A 17,070-nucleotide genomic window follows, 5' to 3' on the forward strand; every position below is an offset into this window, starting at 1 on the left:
AGACAGTAGAGAAAATATATACACAAACTCGGACCACCCACGCGGCTTTCGTACTCACTCGCTTCGGGCTCGGCAACTCCGCTGGCGCTAGGCCTCGCGCTCCCTCGATGCGGACCAAGTGATTCTCATGAAGAAAATCCAGGGAAAAATGTGCTGAGCATGTCGAAAAGTTCAAACATGCCGCAGCGCGATTCACCTTGCACTCAAGAAAGCATGCCGCTGGTCCCAGCGATCAAAATTCACTCCAGGCCTAGAACTTGTCAAGTCCGGACAAGGAGCGTTCCTCGAACCGAACCGACAGTCGTCCAATGTTCCAAGAGCTGACTCCACGTTGGACTGCCAGATGTGGGGTTGACACGGGGAGATAAGTACGTTCTCCCCACTCAATCGCGGCTGACACGGTCCAAAGCCGCCCAGACCCCACCCCGTGATCGCGTACGCTACCGAGCGCACGCCAACCACGGCGGGCCTTGCTCTGAGGGAACAAAGGAACGACACATTGGCTGACACAAACAGGCATTTATTGCAACGGCAACAATAACGCCAGCTAGCAACAAGGTACGCTAATGAGTCGAGGTCGTCCGACTCACCATCAAGGTTCCGAGCGAATGTTCGCCCGCGCTAGGGCAAGGGATATATACTCCGAAGGCCGAACGAGACGAGTACGGGAGCCTGTCTCCCCGTCGCTTCCTCGCCCCTCCGGCGAAGAGCAGAGCCGCGAGCGACACGTCCGCTCGCGCCGACGATCCCGGCCGAAGCCTTCCTCTCCCGCGCGCTGGCTTCGGCAGTCTCCCGCGCAGCGATGCTGGCGCCCTCTCTTGCCAGTTAATGTAACTGACAAGGGAATGCGCTCAGCCTCGAGGTGAGACTGCCGCTGCAAGGTGCCTCGCGGGAAAGCATACTCAGGGGCTGCAGGACAGGTCCCCACAGCGCCTGTCGAGGTACCGCGGAATTCCGACGCATTTATGAGTGGGATTTTGGCAAACATCGTCTTGTTAACGTGTGGTGAAACAGCAGAGAGTGAGTCACCGACGGCTTCATTGCATAAAACGAGGAAAAGCAATACAGCGCACACACGAATGCTCTCGACTCTGCAAAGCTGCCTTTGGCCACTCGTCCCCTTTTCCGTCTTCGTCTTGCCTTTACAAATACTGCCATGGCGTGCGCTCCCTGCGTAGACGATCAGTACCTCAACAAGAACGTTGACCGAAGTATCACCATGGTAGACCGTGGAAGTTCGAGCACAGAGCGAAAGGAACAAAGGAAACGGATCAAGCGCTAGTTCCATCTCTTTCTACCCTCATATCTGTATTTCGTCTCGCTGTTGCCTGTAATGAACCTGCACAAACTTGTCCAGCTTTCTTTAACAGAGACAGCACTTGACTAACATGCTTGCGTTTGGCCGCATTCGATGCGTCCAAACTTTAACAGCGCATGTCTCATTACACTTATAAAAGATTGCATCTATGGCGATGGCTGGCCCGAAGGCTCTCCGTAAGCTGGCTGAGCTTCCTATTATTCTGTAAGCGCGAAAGGCAAATGAAGTCCAGCCGCTTGTCGACTGACTCGAGGAGAAATGAGTTCCAGGAGTTCGCGTGCTTTTCGGAGGGAGGACACCCGTGGATGCCCTCTTTCGTGCTAAACCCTGAGTCGCTGCCGTGGGTGTGAGTTACGCATGTGTTCGCATGACGTGCAGGGCATGGACGGTACTTCGGGTTGGCTGCCGGAGTCGGCGCAGTTCGAAGTGGTCACCCTGGACGAACTACTGACGGCCGACAACGTAAGCTCCTACTAAGCGACGTGGCAGGCCTATCTGCGCATGGGAAAAAATACGGATGGAAGAAGGGATGTGAAAAATTGTAACCTAAAGTGCGGAATGTGAATCGCATTCCACACGCTAGATTATAATTTTTTCCTTCCGTCTCACACATCTTATACTCGTATCTGCTCTGTACATCTCATACTCCAATGGTTCTCGCACATCTCACATTTGTGTCTCCTTTCGGACATCTCATACTCGTTATCTCTCATACTCGTAACTCTCTCATACATCTCGTACTGTTAACTTCTTAATACTTCTCATACTCGCATGTCTCATATTTTTCAAACTCATATCTCTCATAAATCTCATGCTCGTATCTCTCTTACAACTGATACTCCTATCTCTCTCCTATATAACATATCCCGTAACATAAGCTGCGACAAATGTAAAATCTAAGCTATAGCATTACATTTTACATTTGCCGCAGCTTATGTTGCAACTTTTGTGTTTGCGTCTGTTCCTTTACAATTGTAGGTACGCATTCCGTGTGCTGACTTAGTGTTCCATTTGAAAGGAAAAAATATATACAGCAGCCCATAATCTCTCTTCCTACGCTGGCCTCCGTCATTTCGCTCCTGTCACCCAGTGGAGCTGGGCGGCCTTCCTGTCGGCGCTGTTCGACGACGATCATGCCGTGACGGGCAACGCAACGGTCATCGTCAAGTCGCCAAAGTTCCTCGAGAAGCTCATGAAGATACTCGAGACCACCACCAGGTGCGGGCGCCTCTGAGTGTAGCTGCTGCCTCTCCAGAAGGGGAAAGGTTTTCTGCAGCGGCTTTCACTCCCACTGCGGTTTTCGCATGCTTGGCGTTGCTATAGTAAAGAAGACGTTAGCGGCTCTCGGCCCACCGGTCGCAGGCACTTTCTTTTTGAGTGCAGCTTCGTTTTAGAAGTCTGGCTTGGCCATCCGAGCAGTTGCGTAACTGAAAAGCGTAAAACAAAAAAAGGAACAAGCATGCACTGCTGCTCTTTTGAATCTGGATTGTAGACCTTCCCAAAACTGTTCGCTGTCAGCCTGGATGCAGCAGCAGCTAACAACGGCGCTTGAAGTTAGGAGGTTCAAAAGCCATATTATTTCGCCTGCCGCATGGCCCTCTTCCGCGGGACGGGCAAAACCTCAGGGCACCTCTGGAAATTTAGGTTCCGTCAGGGGTCGTCCGAGAACCAATACGTGCGACACAAATGTTAGCACTGCCCTAAAAGGGCCTATGAACTGCAGCACGAGTTGCTGCTACGCACCGGGTGGTTCATCGCTCCCACAATTTGGGGAGGGAAGGGGGGGTGGGTACGGCGAAAGATAGATGGTTTTCAGGAAAGGAAAAAAAAAATTAACGGAAACGAAAACATAACCATTTCGCGTCGAGGAGAGGAGCAGACTCTACGGCTTAATCTAGTAAAAGAGGCTTTTGGGCACGTTCGTTACTTTCTTGAGGCATAACTGCAGCGCGAAAATAAGGAACACATAAGGAACATTGTCCGTGTCAATAGGTGTTTTTTCCTTCGTGTTCGTGGTTTTCGCTCAGCAGTAATGAATCAACGAAATAATTTTGTCACCGCCGTTGCATACGCAAAGCAGTGAATATCCTTACTTGTTTGCTTTCGGTCTTCTTTTCCGGTTTCCGTTCATAATTGGATTCTACATGGGTCCTCGAGTCAAGCTACTAAAAAGAAATGCCGCAACAAAAGCTCGTTTGCAACGTTTTTCGTAGAAGCCAGAGAGAGTTGCAGACGACTGCACCACTCTCTTCGATTCCTCTTCACACCCAGCCATGTTAAAAAGTTTTTTTTTCGTTTGGAAAGGAAATGGCGCAGTAACTGTCGCATTTCTTGGTGGATGCTTCAACCGCGCGTTGAGGGAAGGGAGGAAGGTGGGAGTGAAAACAAAATGGCGGTGCTTTAGCTAGTGACGCGATAGCTACAGCTGGCCGAGTGGAACTTGCTCAGTTAAAGTGCAAAGTCAATCTTTTGCCGCCCCGTTTCGCTGGGCGTTCCTTCTTCATCTTCGTACCACTTGACACAGCGCATGCGCACAGCTGTGGCAGCTTGGTTTCGCCGGCGTGTCACGCTGCCGGCAGCAGCAGCTGCTCCGCACCACGTTGCTGGTCTCGTGACCAGCCAGGGGACGAACCACGTGATCAGCCACGGCGCCGCGCAGTCAGCAGCTGCTCCGCCCCAAGTGACCAACCACGTGACAGCGTGGCGGCGCCGCCATGCTGTAGCCTCGAAATGCTACCGTAATGTAGCTATCGCTACAAAAAAGAGAAAAAGATGCCGTAGTGCAGGGCCGGAGGGCTGTGAAATAATTTCGACCACCTGGAAATCTTAAAAACATGAGCTTACATCACACAGCACGCCGGCGCCTTTTGCGTTTCGCCTGCATCGTAACGAGGTCGCCGCGGTCGTGTTCGAACCCAGGTACTCCGGCTCAGTAGCCGAGCGCACAAACCAGCCCCGGCTTCTCAACCTCGGTACCCACAACACGTTTAAGGAACTGGGAGAAGCCACCCTAACAGCACCGCTGACTCGCCTGTCGAGTACCGCGGCAAGTCGCACTCTACTCTCTCAGCTAAGCATCTCCCCATCACTAATCCTACCGAGGGGGTCCCATCCCCCTACCTCCAGACCTGCACTCTCATCTCATCATCCTTCCCATCCCTAAGAACATGGACCCCGAGCACGACAGAGAACTCAGGGCAGCCCGCGCCAAAGCCCCGCACAAGCTGTACGGCGACAGTTTCAAGGCAGCCTACGTGGACGTGGCAGCGTACTCGTCGGGCTCACGCATGGTCTTCGCCGTCGCTAACAATGAGGCCCGATTACTCGCATTAGGATTCTTCACCACAGACTGATCCGAAATTGCAGAGGAGGCGGTCATTGCACTCGCACTAATTTCCACCTCTGCCACCAAAATTCTCTCCGACTCGAAATAAACCCTATCCAATTTCGCCAAAGGCCTGGTACCCCGCACCGCGGCTTGCGTTCTACGCTTCTGGCACTCAACCCGCTCCGTAAGCCTTGCCTGCACCACCGCACACGCAGGCCTCCCTGGTAACGAGGACGTCCACTTCCTCGCCCGAGGTCTCACTTTCCGGACCGGAGTTGGACCCCGTCCGCCATCCCAGGAGCGTGTGCTTACCTTCGGAAACATCCTTACCCCCCCCCCCCCCCCCCCCCGAGATAACCGGTGCGTTAACGCACCACCGGCGCCATCCTTAGCCCTAACCCACGCCTCCCACCGGCACCGACTCCAGACCCGAACTGCTCTATACCCAATTATCCTTCATGCCCTCCGCCCCTGTCCTTTCTACCTGCTCCTCACTTCATTCATTTCATTTCTCCATTCTTCCTGCTATCCATTATTGCCGTTGCCGCAGGTCAGGTGCTTCCGTATCGATGGCAGATACCGGGGCTAGCAAATTTATTCCTTGTTATCATTATTTTAATTAAACTACTCACTACTACTGGTACTGCGCCGATCAGTCCCTCCCTTCCTTTAAGATCTGCGGTAAACCGGGAGACTTCACGTCCTCGTCCCATGCGCTACCTTTCCGCACCCCCAATCCCAAACCAAGGAGGAGTCACACTGGGACTCTCTCCTGGCCAGCTCCGCTGCTGCTCATCAGCGCCGTGTAATCACCGACGGCCGGAAGCGGATAGCGCTCGAAGGGCTGTCCTTTGCCTATGAATAGGAGTTTTTGCCCCCTCGGCATTGATTGGGAATAAAAGTTTTCACCACCACCACCACCACCCTAACCAGGCGTGTTTCCAAGCACGCGCAAAGAGCGGTCCGAGTGGAAGCCACTGCAGGAAACATCTCTCCTCCAGCAGCAGCGCTGTCACATGCGCTGCTGACGCGGAGCAGTTTTGTCACGCACCAGGACGATCTTACCGGTCGGGAGTACCCAACAACCTCGCGAAAAGTAGATGGTAGAGCATTCTGCCATTAGTGCGTGTTTCAACGGGACCGCTGTGCGTAAAACTCGACGAGCCGTAGTAATGTGATATTTCTCTGTGGGGTATGAGGCTATGATATTTCTCTGTGGGCTATTCTGATGTGGGCTATGAGGCCTACGACATCCTAATGTCTGCACATCACTACACGATCTGACATGCAAAGAAAAAAGCGCAATACGCAATGACTCAGCTAGCAACAAGCGCTTCACGGTTACCGCCTACTCTTATCTTATACAAATTTTTCATGGGATGAGTGGTATGTCTATCGCTATCAGTTTGCGAAGGGTGTGGTCTGGCTTATAGAGAAATCAGGCCAATTTCGCCGCCAGTTTCATCATGTCAACACTAGCGTAGAGGATGACGGAAATTGTAGCCTCGTTTTGCGTAGGACGGGAGCGCTTCTCGAAGACTCCAAAACTGCATGAAAGTTATTACGCGATAGAGTATACAGCTCGTTCGGTCGAAAAGCCGTCGGCGTAGTCGGCACCACGCGTCGGAAATAATTTGGGCCTGCGTAAAAAACATCTTATCATGCCAACCTTTGCCGCAGAATGTTCCGATGGTGTCGTACGATTCAGCGTTTCGTGCATCATTAACTTACTAGCTAAGTTAGAGCCTAGCTCGCGGCAGGGATTGGAACCGGCGAACTATAATCGGAAGCTGCGTAAACAATCGTATGTTAGTAAACTGTAGATCTAGTGATTGCTGACTGATTGGTGTGTGATAGGTGATGACGAGTGAAATAGATTATTGTAATCCATTGATTAATAAAATAAATGAAAAAATTGGAAAAGGGGTTGAAAGGTGTCAGAATGCTCAGAATGAAAAACCAATGCTTGATAATACTAATAAAGAAACTTTAGAGTGTGTAATTAATGATTTAGTTAATTGAAACAATTGAAAACATACGTTCAAAGGTGTCAAACTGCCGAGAACGGAAACCCCAACTCACTGCGCTATCGCGTCATTTAAGGCGGAGCTTAAGTGTCCTCTCCGATTTTTGTGAATATCTGAGTAGCAAGGAGTGAAAGCGATGAATCCTTCTAGTACTACAGGGCCAAAGTTTGGCAGACAACAAAAATGCTCTATACGAGGCCGAGGAGCCCAACCAGCCACTGAAAGGAGATGCTGGGTGTGACATTGTGATGTAGAAAGGGGCACGTAGGGTTTAAGAAGTAATGTGGATTTATCGCATTCCGTAGTTTAAACAAATAGGAGGAAACGGACCTATACAGATCACAAAATACAAACTGAACACAGCCCGTGCTATCTTCGAGCAGCAGAATGCATGCGAAAGAAACAGGAACATCTCTGAGGAAGGTAGAGGCTCAGGTTGAGGGATGAGGTTTAGAAAATTTACTACGCTACGGCTGGTGAGAGACAACGGTGAGCAAGAAACCCCTGAATGAGGTCTCTGTGCTGCAGTGCACATAGCCAGGGGGATGATCACGATGATACCTGCGCTACAGTGGAGAGAAACACTAGAGGGTACAAAGTTTGAGCATTTATTCATTGATTACTCATATTTATGTGGCAAAAGCGCAGGTTACTCTGTTTTGTAGTTAGTTTTCTTCTTGACGTATAATATCCAAAAGTCACTGTCAAATTTAGCAAGTAAATAATAAGAAAATTCTCAATTTTTTCAGAACGTTTGCTCCCTCTCATATTTCTCGTGACTGTATATGTAGCTATAACGAAGAAGAGAATCTGCTGGCTCAACCATAACTGTACAAGGCTCCTGTAGGTGAATTGGTGGGCACCCTAAGAGGAAGCGAAAGTGGTGATCAAGATGCGTGGCATGCCTACTCCTAACCCGTTAGCAGACTTGAGCGTAGCCGGATTCGCCCGAATAGTATCGCTGACCACGGCACTCCTGAAGCCTGGACAATGCAGATGACCTTCCGGTACTGGCGGACTCCGCCAGAAGCTATGGTTGAGGCAATAATGTCGAACGCACGGTTGGTTTCAGCTCTGACGTCTTTTCGTTCCTGTAAAAATGCATACTTGATGAGGAAGCAAAACTTGTAGTAAAAAAATCGCGAGCAAGGACTGCAGAGCACGAAGTTTAAGAGGAGAAACTCCCTGCGGCGGCGAAAAGGTGCTTAGAGCTGTACGAGGCTGGCCCGTCTTAAGAACCTCAGAACTAGTCCCTGCCATACTACCCACATCGCCCAATGCGATGTCGCAGTGGACTAACTACCGCCCTTGTTCGCAGGCACACGCTGCTCAACTACCTCGGTTACCGGGTGATGTGCGCGCTGGCCGCCTTCCTGCCGACGCGTGCCCAGTCGCTGGCCAAGCTGCAGTGGGAGCGGGAGCTGGGCTACAGCGAGCTGCCCGAGCGCTGGCGGGTCTGCCTGCGCAGCGTGGACGCCGTCATGGCGCTCACCATGCACTCGCTGCACTTCGAGCACTACGCCAAGAAGAACTCGCTCAACTTCAAGAACGTACGTCGCCTGCTCGCCTCTCGCACATGTGTCTGCCTGATCCTGCCTGATCTCTCACGGCGTCCTCTCCGTCCAACGCTCTTCCTCTCTGCTGGTTCGCCTGGTCTGGGGCACTTTTGAACTTGCCGTGATGACTACTAAAGAGGAGACGCTGCTTCGCTTACCCGCTCAACGTATAACGAAGAAATTAGTCGTTTTTGCTTTTTATTCGTTTAAGTGCTCAAGTGTGGCAGGTCGCCTGTGTTGAGATGCGTTGCAGAGTAACAGTTCAATTCACATTCGTGCTTGTTATGGCAGCTTTGTGGCCTGTTTTTTTTTTATTGCTACTGCACAGCTAGCCTGGCCGTGGTAAGACGCCTAACATGAAATGTTCTCGCAGCACTTCGCCAAGTTCACCGGAGTCGTGTCCGCCTTCAGCAGCTTCTTCAGCGACTATGCCAAGTCGCGAATCGACGACTACGCGGTGTGCAACTACAAGGTAACGATGCGAACATCATCTTCCCTTGGGACGAATGCTTGAACACTAAGCCGAGCGCAGCCTAGTTCCCCTGAACAAAAACAAAGCTAGCCTTCCACATTAGGATCCTACAAAATATGGATGTGCAAGTTAAGTGTGACGCGAAACTCAAAAACAGAGCAGAAAGGGTGTTCACCTACAAAATAAATCGGACGCATTCTGATACATTGGACTAACACCGTTCCTACTTCCAGATTGTCAATTTGTTTTCACTCTATCATCTGCTAGCTGTTCTGGCTAGCTAGGCTGGCAAGCTAGGTGTCCCCGGAGAGGCGCTGATCCTGGGTTCGATGCCCAGGCCACGAGTTTCTCGTTGCGAAGATTCTGAGAAAGTATGGCTGCGCTCCATTAGATATTAATTAATGAGTAATTACCCTTTATTTATTTTAAAGCCAATTTCACGTGGAATGCGTCTTATAGATTCACTGAACTGCCGGCTGTTGATTCGCGGAGAGAAAATCAAAAGAAAATTTGCTAGGCGTATCGGCTGGCTTGTTCGCGCTAAAATTTCGCACAGAGGTGGAATTTTCTGAAAATTTTTGTTTTATGCTCCGTTTGGGTCGGGTCAATGCCTGTCTCGGTCCAAGCCGGACCAGAAAAGAGCCTTTCGCAAAGCCAGATCTTGCGGGCGGCGGCATGACAAAAGGAGAGGACCGGGGACTGAAAACAGAGTGGTCCCCACCATCAACGGCCGAGAGATGGCGGTGCTGGTACATCTGTTACGAAGCTGTACAGCCGCCCTCACATTAACACGAATGACAGACAGCGGTGCTTAGATTGACGCCAGCGCCGATAGTGCTCTCTGTATGTTTGCGGCGGCTCACCATAGCTGGTGCGCAGTTCGATTTGACTGCTTTTTCGCCTGCGCCCGATCGCCGAGTAGACGCGCGGCCAGCCAACGCACTCGAGAAATGGGCGTAGCCTGTCCGCCCGAGTCCGCAACCGCGAGCGAATCACGGAAAACGCCCCCTTCACGACGCTCTGTCTGTGCTGCGATCGGGCATAGGTGAGAAAGCAGTCAAATCGAACCGCGCACCAGCTGTCGTCAGCTGGCGCAAACATACTGAGAGCAAGATCTCGCACCCGGGGCGTGGCCTCCGCGATCAGCTCCGGCGGCGCGCCTTGCTCCGTCCGTACCATTCGCACGGAGAGAGCGTAATGCGGTTTGACTGCTCCTCTCGCCGCACCGTGGCGCGCAACCCAAGGCTCGTAAAGCCCCTTGATATATCAAGGGGCTTTAAAGGCTCGCTTTCCCTGATGCGGACGGGCGCAGAGGGTGAAAACTCAGTCTTCGCAGTCTGTGTGCGACGCGCACAAGAAAATTATCGCACAGCACAAGTAGCTGACTGGTGCAATTAGGCAATTGCTTTTTTAAATTATGACGCAGACTTAGGACCGGGGTGAGGCAGATCGTCATGAGAGCATTCGTTTCACAACACGCAGACAATTTTCGTTATTTCTGTAGCCGTGCATGGTTTCAAAACACGGAACATTTTACAGTTGAGCGGAGAGGATTATTTTAATTCTGCAGTTCTTTTACATATTAGTTTAGACTCTGAAATTACTTTTAAAATATAGAGATCAAGGAGTTGTCAGTTTTCCTCTAGAAATGGTACAAATCTGATTTGTACTTACATGCGTGTAATATATTTAGCTTTCAACGCTTGCAGATGCCACTGAATGCATTGTCCCACTCAAATGTTGGGCTTCCTTTTTCTGGATGGCTCTGTTGTGACGTGTTCAAATGTATCATATTATACCCCAATCCTGCTACAGCCTCGAAAGAGGCTAGCAGTATCCCCAAATAAATAAAAGCCTCCAATGCATAAGGTTTTTTTACGTTGTGTATGGTTGGAACTGAGGCGAATTTAGTCTAGTTTTTTGTCTTTCTTGCGCGGCAAGCAAAAAACAGGGTTTAAAGCGCCGAAGCTACAGCTTGGCAGGAGGACAGATAAAATCATTTGAGGAAAAATGACATTTTATTTACAAAGACAAAATCGGAGCCATATTGTTCGGCATTCGTTTTTACATTGCGTTTATTTTAAACACGGAGCACTTCCCTGTGCAGCGGCTTGCAGGCCAGCTTTTTGCGGTAAGCAGCCCTGTCTGTCACAGTAGCGCCGACGTTGGCTAAGAGTGGCCTCACGAACTTATCCAACACTACAGATAGTGTGCTTGCGGCGTGGTCATCCCTTGCTAGGTAAACGAAAAGGGTGCACTGTTCTAGTCGAGGCAATAACAGTTCAGCCAGCTGCTGACGCACGTTGCTCTTTTTTATGTGCGGCAGGACAATGTCAACAGGCTTCTTAACGGTCACAAGGACCATGACAAATTCTGACCTTGGGAATGTTAGCCCACCCCTTGATTGCAGGTCAATAAGCCCCATCTGCACGGGACTGGGTCCATCCGACTGGTGGAGGGGAGCGCAGAAGCTGCATGTTCTCCGCTCCTCAACTGCTCTCGCCACGAACGCTGCTATATTAGCGATGCTGGCATTTGATATTGTTGATGGGGGCCGCTGCACTGAAATAGAACATACCCATATTAGTATATGGAGCTAGACATTCTGCAATGCATTCCCATTTGTGACAGCACAAAAAAACAGCTTTTGGCACTAACCTATAAAAAAGTTCTGCAGAACAAATTTTAGACAGCATGTAAAGACAAGAATTAAAAGACTAGCGCATATAACAAAGACACAGACATAGAAGTAGACAGGACAAGCGCTCGTCCTGTCTACTTCTATGTCTGTGTCTTTGTTATATGCGCTAGTCTTTTAATTCATGATGAAACACCAACTAGCCCAGCTTTCCGCCTTGATTGTAAAGACAAGGCTTGTGCATAAACCAAATATGACATTTATCATCAGTCCTCTGTTGCGTATCTAACGGTATGCCTTATGGGACAAGTAGTAGAAAACTACACATTCCCGGACAAAGTCTGGAGCCCACACGGGCCGTTGCCTTGACGCATTGGCGATCTGTTCCGCTAGGCAGTCTTCTAGGCAGAACTGGGCTGTGCCGAGCTTGTTCAAGTACTTTCTCAACGCCGAGAGGAGAGTGTGGTTTTCAAAACCACTGAGCTTCTTTTTTAGGCGGCTGTTTTCTCGCTGCAGTCTCCCGATAGCATCTGCTTTCCTGAACAATTGCACTCTCATTCGGTTTATATTCCTTGAATCCGACTGCTTGCGCGGAAGGTCATCGGTAGTTTGCGTTGCGCAATCAAGTGCCTCCCTAGACTGCTGTAATTCACCGACTGCATCTTGTGCACTTGGTTTCTCATATCCTGCACCCTTATGGCTTTCTTCTTCATCTCCTAACAAGGGTGCATGAATCAGGATATCTTCATACACTACAGGAAACGAGCAGGCAGAAGTGGCCGAATGGCCTGTGCTTTTTTCGCGACCACAGGCTGAACCAGCAGCTTCATCAGGGCCGCTCGATAAATTTGATGTCCTTTCTTGGTTTGGAGTAGAATTCGGCGTCAATCGCTCCAACTTACGTCTTTTTTTGTGGCTGTTGTGGCTGCATGTAGTTTGGGTAACCCGCGAACACGCTCAGAACAGCATCCCGTTTCAGGCGCCGCAGCTTTGTGGACTTCAAAGTATAACACGAATTTAAAACGTGAAGGCTGCAGACCACACTGCTAGTAGACTTGTCATTTGGGACAAAATCTTTTCTTGGTATGGCCTTCAGCCATGCTTGGCGGCGATCACCATTCGCGGGAAATTCGTGAAAACTTTTTTCGTCTTTTTTTCTGTCAGAGTGGCAGAAAGGTACGCAGCCGTACATTTTTCTGAAAAATACAGAAGCAGGTATATGATTGTGGTGCGAAGCTCATGACCGAGAACCGATGCAGTTTTCATCAAACAGCAAATTTAATTGCGGGATCACATTAGCTACACGAAACCTCTCGGACCTACCAGGAACACATGCAACATAGAAAAACAAAGCCCAGCAAAAAGTCCTCGCTTCAAGAACAAAAAAGCAGAGCTCAGAACTTCTGACTCTAGTGGTGGCGTAAAAACAATATGCACGAGCGCTTATCGTAATTAATTATGTTGTTCGAGCCAGAGAGAGATTCGCTGTAAAGCAGCTGCCCAGTACTCTAAAAATCGAGCGAAAGGCACAAAAAGCATACCTGAGTTTTGTCATACAGCGCGGCAACTTTTGCAACGCACACACACACACACACACACAAAAACCCTTCAGCACGATGGCTTGCATTCTGGACGAAATGTTGCGCGGTAAAAGACTCGGTTGCCCCAGTCGGCTTTTAGACGACCACTAAAGCTGCATGCAAAAGCAATCCGTAACTGTTTAACAACGCACCTCGACTTCTTTGTAGCTGCAAGGAGTCGAAACTGACTTCGTATTCACTGTTCTGCTTGAAAACGTGCCAACAGGGTTGATGTCACCACTGAAATCGCAGGGAGTGCCGGCCAGGCGAGTGCCGCTTTAGCCTTGGGCTAAGGTCGCCACCTCGCGTCGTGTTACGGAGTTAGCATAATTACCCAACACAAAACCTCCTCAAAATCTCCCAGAAATATCCCATCAGGACATTTGGAATGTCCCCAGGAGGGTCTCATTTTTTCCGAAGACGTCCAAAAAACGTCCCCACTACAAGCCGTGTCCAAAAAGTTGTGCGTCCCAGGGACAGCCCCAAAAGGTTAATGCCAGATTTCTCGGCTCTTGTTCAATAAAATTATTTCTTCTTTTTCATGCAGACTTCAGGCATATAAGTGCACATATGTGCCAAATTTCTGGCGCATGCTTACGTTACAGGTGGTGTAATACATTTGTCAACTCGCGTGAATGCTTGCTGGCTAGGCCATTCAGACTTAACCTGCTTACATTAAATGTGCTTTAACAAGGTGAAAATTTGGGCTGGTTGGTGCATGATCTTGTGACGGGAGCAGCGCAGCACTATATAAAGAGAGAGGCGGGACACGACGCTGAAAAGCAACCAGATTTTTAATGCGCGTTCGTCGAATATATACATCTCGCTCGTATAAGAAGGAAAAGAAAGAAGCATGAAAAACGCATAAGATGTACACGTGGTGCAATATTAAGACAACGCACGCAGATAACCAATTTCTCTGTCACGAAGCGCTATTGAAGGTATGCAGACGCATATGTCGCTCTTTGGTCGGATGTTGAGGCTTCTTCAATCTCCCTGGTCCGTTGATCAGAATACGACGGGATGACCATTGTGTTGATAAGCTGCGGAGCGCATTCATGCTCTCTGCAATGTTTTGCTAATTCACTGCTGATGGTGCCCTTTAGGGACCTTTTGTGCTCTCGAAGCCGTTTATTCAAACAGCACCCTGTTTGACCAATGTATGTGCGTCCCCATGACAGAGATATTTCATAAACCCCGCTTTTCACACATTTCACATGTTTTTTCAGGTGTTTTTTCTTGCATTGATTTTTTTCTTTGCTGGCTGTTGACTTTGGCGCACAGGCTCCTTAACTTGTTATGTGCTGACATGAGCACTTTTACACCAGCTCTAGCTCTTACCCTTTTAAGACTGTGGGAAATGCCATTAATGCAAGGAATGACCGCGTACGGCTTCCTTTATTCTGATGTGATTGTGACATATTTTCTGCCTCTAGGTGCTTGCAGGATCCCTTCTGCGACACTGGAAAGCAGTCTCGTCGGGCAACCTGCTGCTTTCAGCCGACTGTTCTGGGTGTCAAAACTGCTTTGAACCTCATGATGACAGGATCTCGTCAATGTGGCTCTCATTTCTGTTTTTTTCTACCCCCGCTTGATGATCTTGGAGTGCGCAGGTGAGTAGGGGAGCAGTCCCTTCTATCTTCGTGGTCCGTACCGCCAGCATATGTGAGCGCCTAGAAAGTCTAGCTTCAAGTCAAGAAATCGTATAACGTTGTTTTCTGGGAGTTCACTTGTTATTTCTAGTCCTAGTTCTTCTAGTCCTTAGCAAAAGTAGCAATGAGAGCCGCATTGACGAGATCCTGTCATCATGAAGTTAGAGGAAGTTTTTGACACCCAGAACAGTCGGCTGAAAGCAGCAGTTTACCCGACGAGACTGCTATCCAGTGTCGCAGGAGGGATTCTGCTAGCACTTAAAGGCAGAAAATATGTCACAACCACATCAGAAGAAAAGAAGCCGTACGCGGTCATTCCTTACATTAATTGCATTTCCCGCAGTCTCAAAAAGGTAGGCGCAAGAGCTGGTGCAAAAGTGCTCATGTCAGCACCCAACAAATAAAGAAGCCTGTGCGCCAAAGTAAACAGCGAGCAAAGAAAACTCAATGCAAGAAAAATCACCGAAAAATACATGTGAAATGTGTTAAAAACAGGCTTTAGGAAATACCTCTGTCATGCGGACGCACCTACATTGGTCAAACAGGGCACTGTTGTTTGAATGAACGGCTTCTAGCGCACAAAATATCCCTAAAGGGCGCCATCAGCAGTGAATTAGCAAAACATTGCAGAGGGCATGAATGCGCCCCGCAGCTTATCAACACAATGGCCATCACGTCATATTTTGATCAACGGACCAGGGAGATTGAAGAAGCCTTCAACATCGGGCAAAAGAGCGACGTATATGCGTCAGCATACTTTCGATAGCGTTTCGTGACAGCGAAATTGATTATCTGCGTGCGTTGTCCTAATCTTTTACCGTGTGTACATCTTATGCGTTTGTCATGCTTCTGTTCTTTCCTTATTGCACGAGTGAGGTGTATATATTCGATCGAACGTGGATTAAAAATTTGGTTGTTAGCGTTGATTCCCGCCTCTCTCTTCTTTGTTTCGTGCTGCGCTGCTCTCGCCAAAAGAACATGAAATGTGCTAGAATTTTACAACACAAAGGAAATATTAATTCAAAACATCACCCGATCCCGCTCATATAACAGGAAATAGCAGCGCAATACAGATGTAATTTCAGTTTATTAGATGTGCTCTTTGCATTTAAATGAATACAAAGAGGAGACGCATATGTATGCACCATTTAACACACAATGTACGGAGCACTACGACACCAGCAAATAATAATGGCCAAAATTTTCTCTAACTCGGAGAAATCTGAACAAAATGGAGCAATAAAAACATAATACAGGCTGAAAGTTGATGCACCTTAGGCAAACATTCTAAAGGGTACAAAAGCGTATATGCACACACAAAAGTAAACACATGTAAAGAGCAACCTGGGTGCAAAAAGAAAAGACGATATGGGCGTGCGATACAGATACGCGGTTTCAGGTTACGGATATTCTGCAGGGTGAAACCTCCCTCTCGCTTTGCCTCTCGCACGAGCCTGGGAGTAATCTTGAGCATGTTATCGAAACAGGAAAAAAATTAATTCTACGAGGCGAAAATAAAAAACGAGCATAAACCACATATACCTTCACGACAATGCCAACAGAAACCCTGGGGATGAAATAAAATGCTGCAACTATATATATGAGTTCAACGCAGCCATCTGTCCTGCGCCTTCTCACGGCACAGCGAACGCTCAAACATACGCGTTACATCCTCGTTACACCACCGTTTTATTTTTTTGTGTCTAAGTGTGAAGATAAGACTGCTTGGAGCCGGATGCAAAGGGATGACGTCTTGAGGTAGGAGCCCTGGCTCGCCGCACCCATGGTACAGCAGACCACGCGTGCACAATACGGCGTGGGAGGCGAGATCGAGGTGATCAAGGCATAAGTAACCCGGTGGGGGTGGGTTGGGAGTCAGCGAAGCGAACACAACACAAACTATACCGCTGCGACAGGACGGCAACGTAGGTAGAGAAGGTTAATCCATGGGCACTCGCAGCAAGAGTCTGGTGTGCTTCCGAAGATCTCTCCCGCCTATGACCGCAGTGGACGGCCACGCTGCCACCATCAACACTCCACAGTCGTCGAAGGCGCTGAGGGATGCAGAGTTCGCGCTAGGAGTCGCCCATTGCCTTGAAATCCGCTGGCGCGAACGACGCCTGTAAGAGCGCCATTATGGTGTAGGGCCGTGAAGCTGCGCAAGACTTACGATGCGCCGCGCGCCGCTGCACCAGTTTCAAAAGGAATTATGTGGGCACGCCGAGGTGCGCGGGAAAGCTGCCATGAATCCGCAGCTACGAAGTTCACGACAGCCCAGTGATGAGAGCAAAAGCTGCTGCGCGCTGGGGCTTGCGCGCGAGCATCTAAGGGCTGCGCGAATACGTGTGCGCAAGATGGTTTCCGTCCAGCGAGGAAGCCGGGCGAACGACGGGAGGCCCATTACTGCGCCTCTGCTAGACAGCGGCGCAACAAGGACTGCTGGTAGTTGGAGATGCCTGCAGGGAGCGCCGCACCGTGCTGAAGTTGGAAACACTATTG

General features: G+C 49.4%; 1 protein-coding gene across 1 annotated transcript in view; it reads left to right on the forward strand.

Moving 5' to 3' along the window:
* The window catches only part of LOC144122082 (neprilysin-1-like), a 74,131-nt gene that overhangs the window by 18,372 nt on the left and 38,689 nt on the right, over nucleotides 1-17,070 (forward strand). Inside the window, exons 10-13 of the mRNA XM_077655598.1 lie at nucleotides 1,697-1,780; nucleotides 2,409-2,536; nucleotides 7,992-8,223; nucleotides 8,603-8,701. Of these exons, the coding sequence (XP_077511724.1) occupies nucleotides 1,697-1,780; nucleotides 2,409-2,536; nucleotides 7,992-8,223; nucleotides 8,603-8,701 (543 nt within the window). The remainder of the gene's footprint in view (nucleotides 1-1,696; nucleotides 1,781-2,408; nucleotides 2,537-7,991; nucleotides 8,224-8,602; nucleotides 8,702-17,070) is intronic.

Source organism: Amblyomma americanum, chromosome 2 (genome assembly GCF_052857255.1).
Source record: "Amblyomma americanum isolate KBUSLIRL-KWMA chromosome 2, ASM5285725v1, whole genome shotgun sequence".
NCBI classification, from domain to species: Eukaryota; Metazoa; Arthropoda; class Arachnida; order Ixodida; family Ixodidae; genus Amblyomma; species Amblyomma americanum.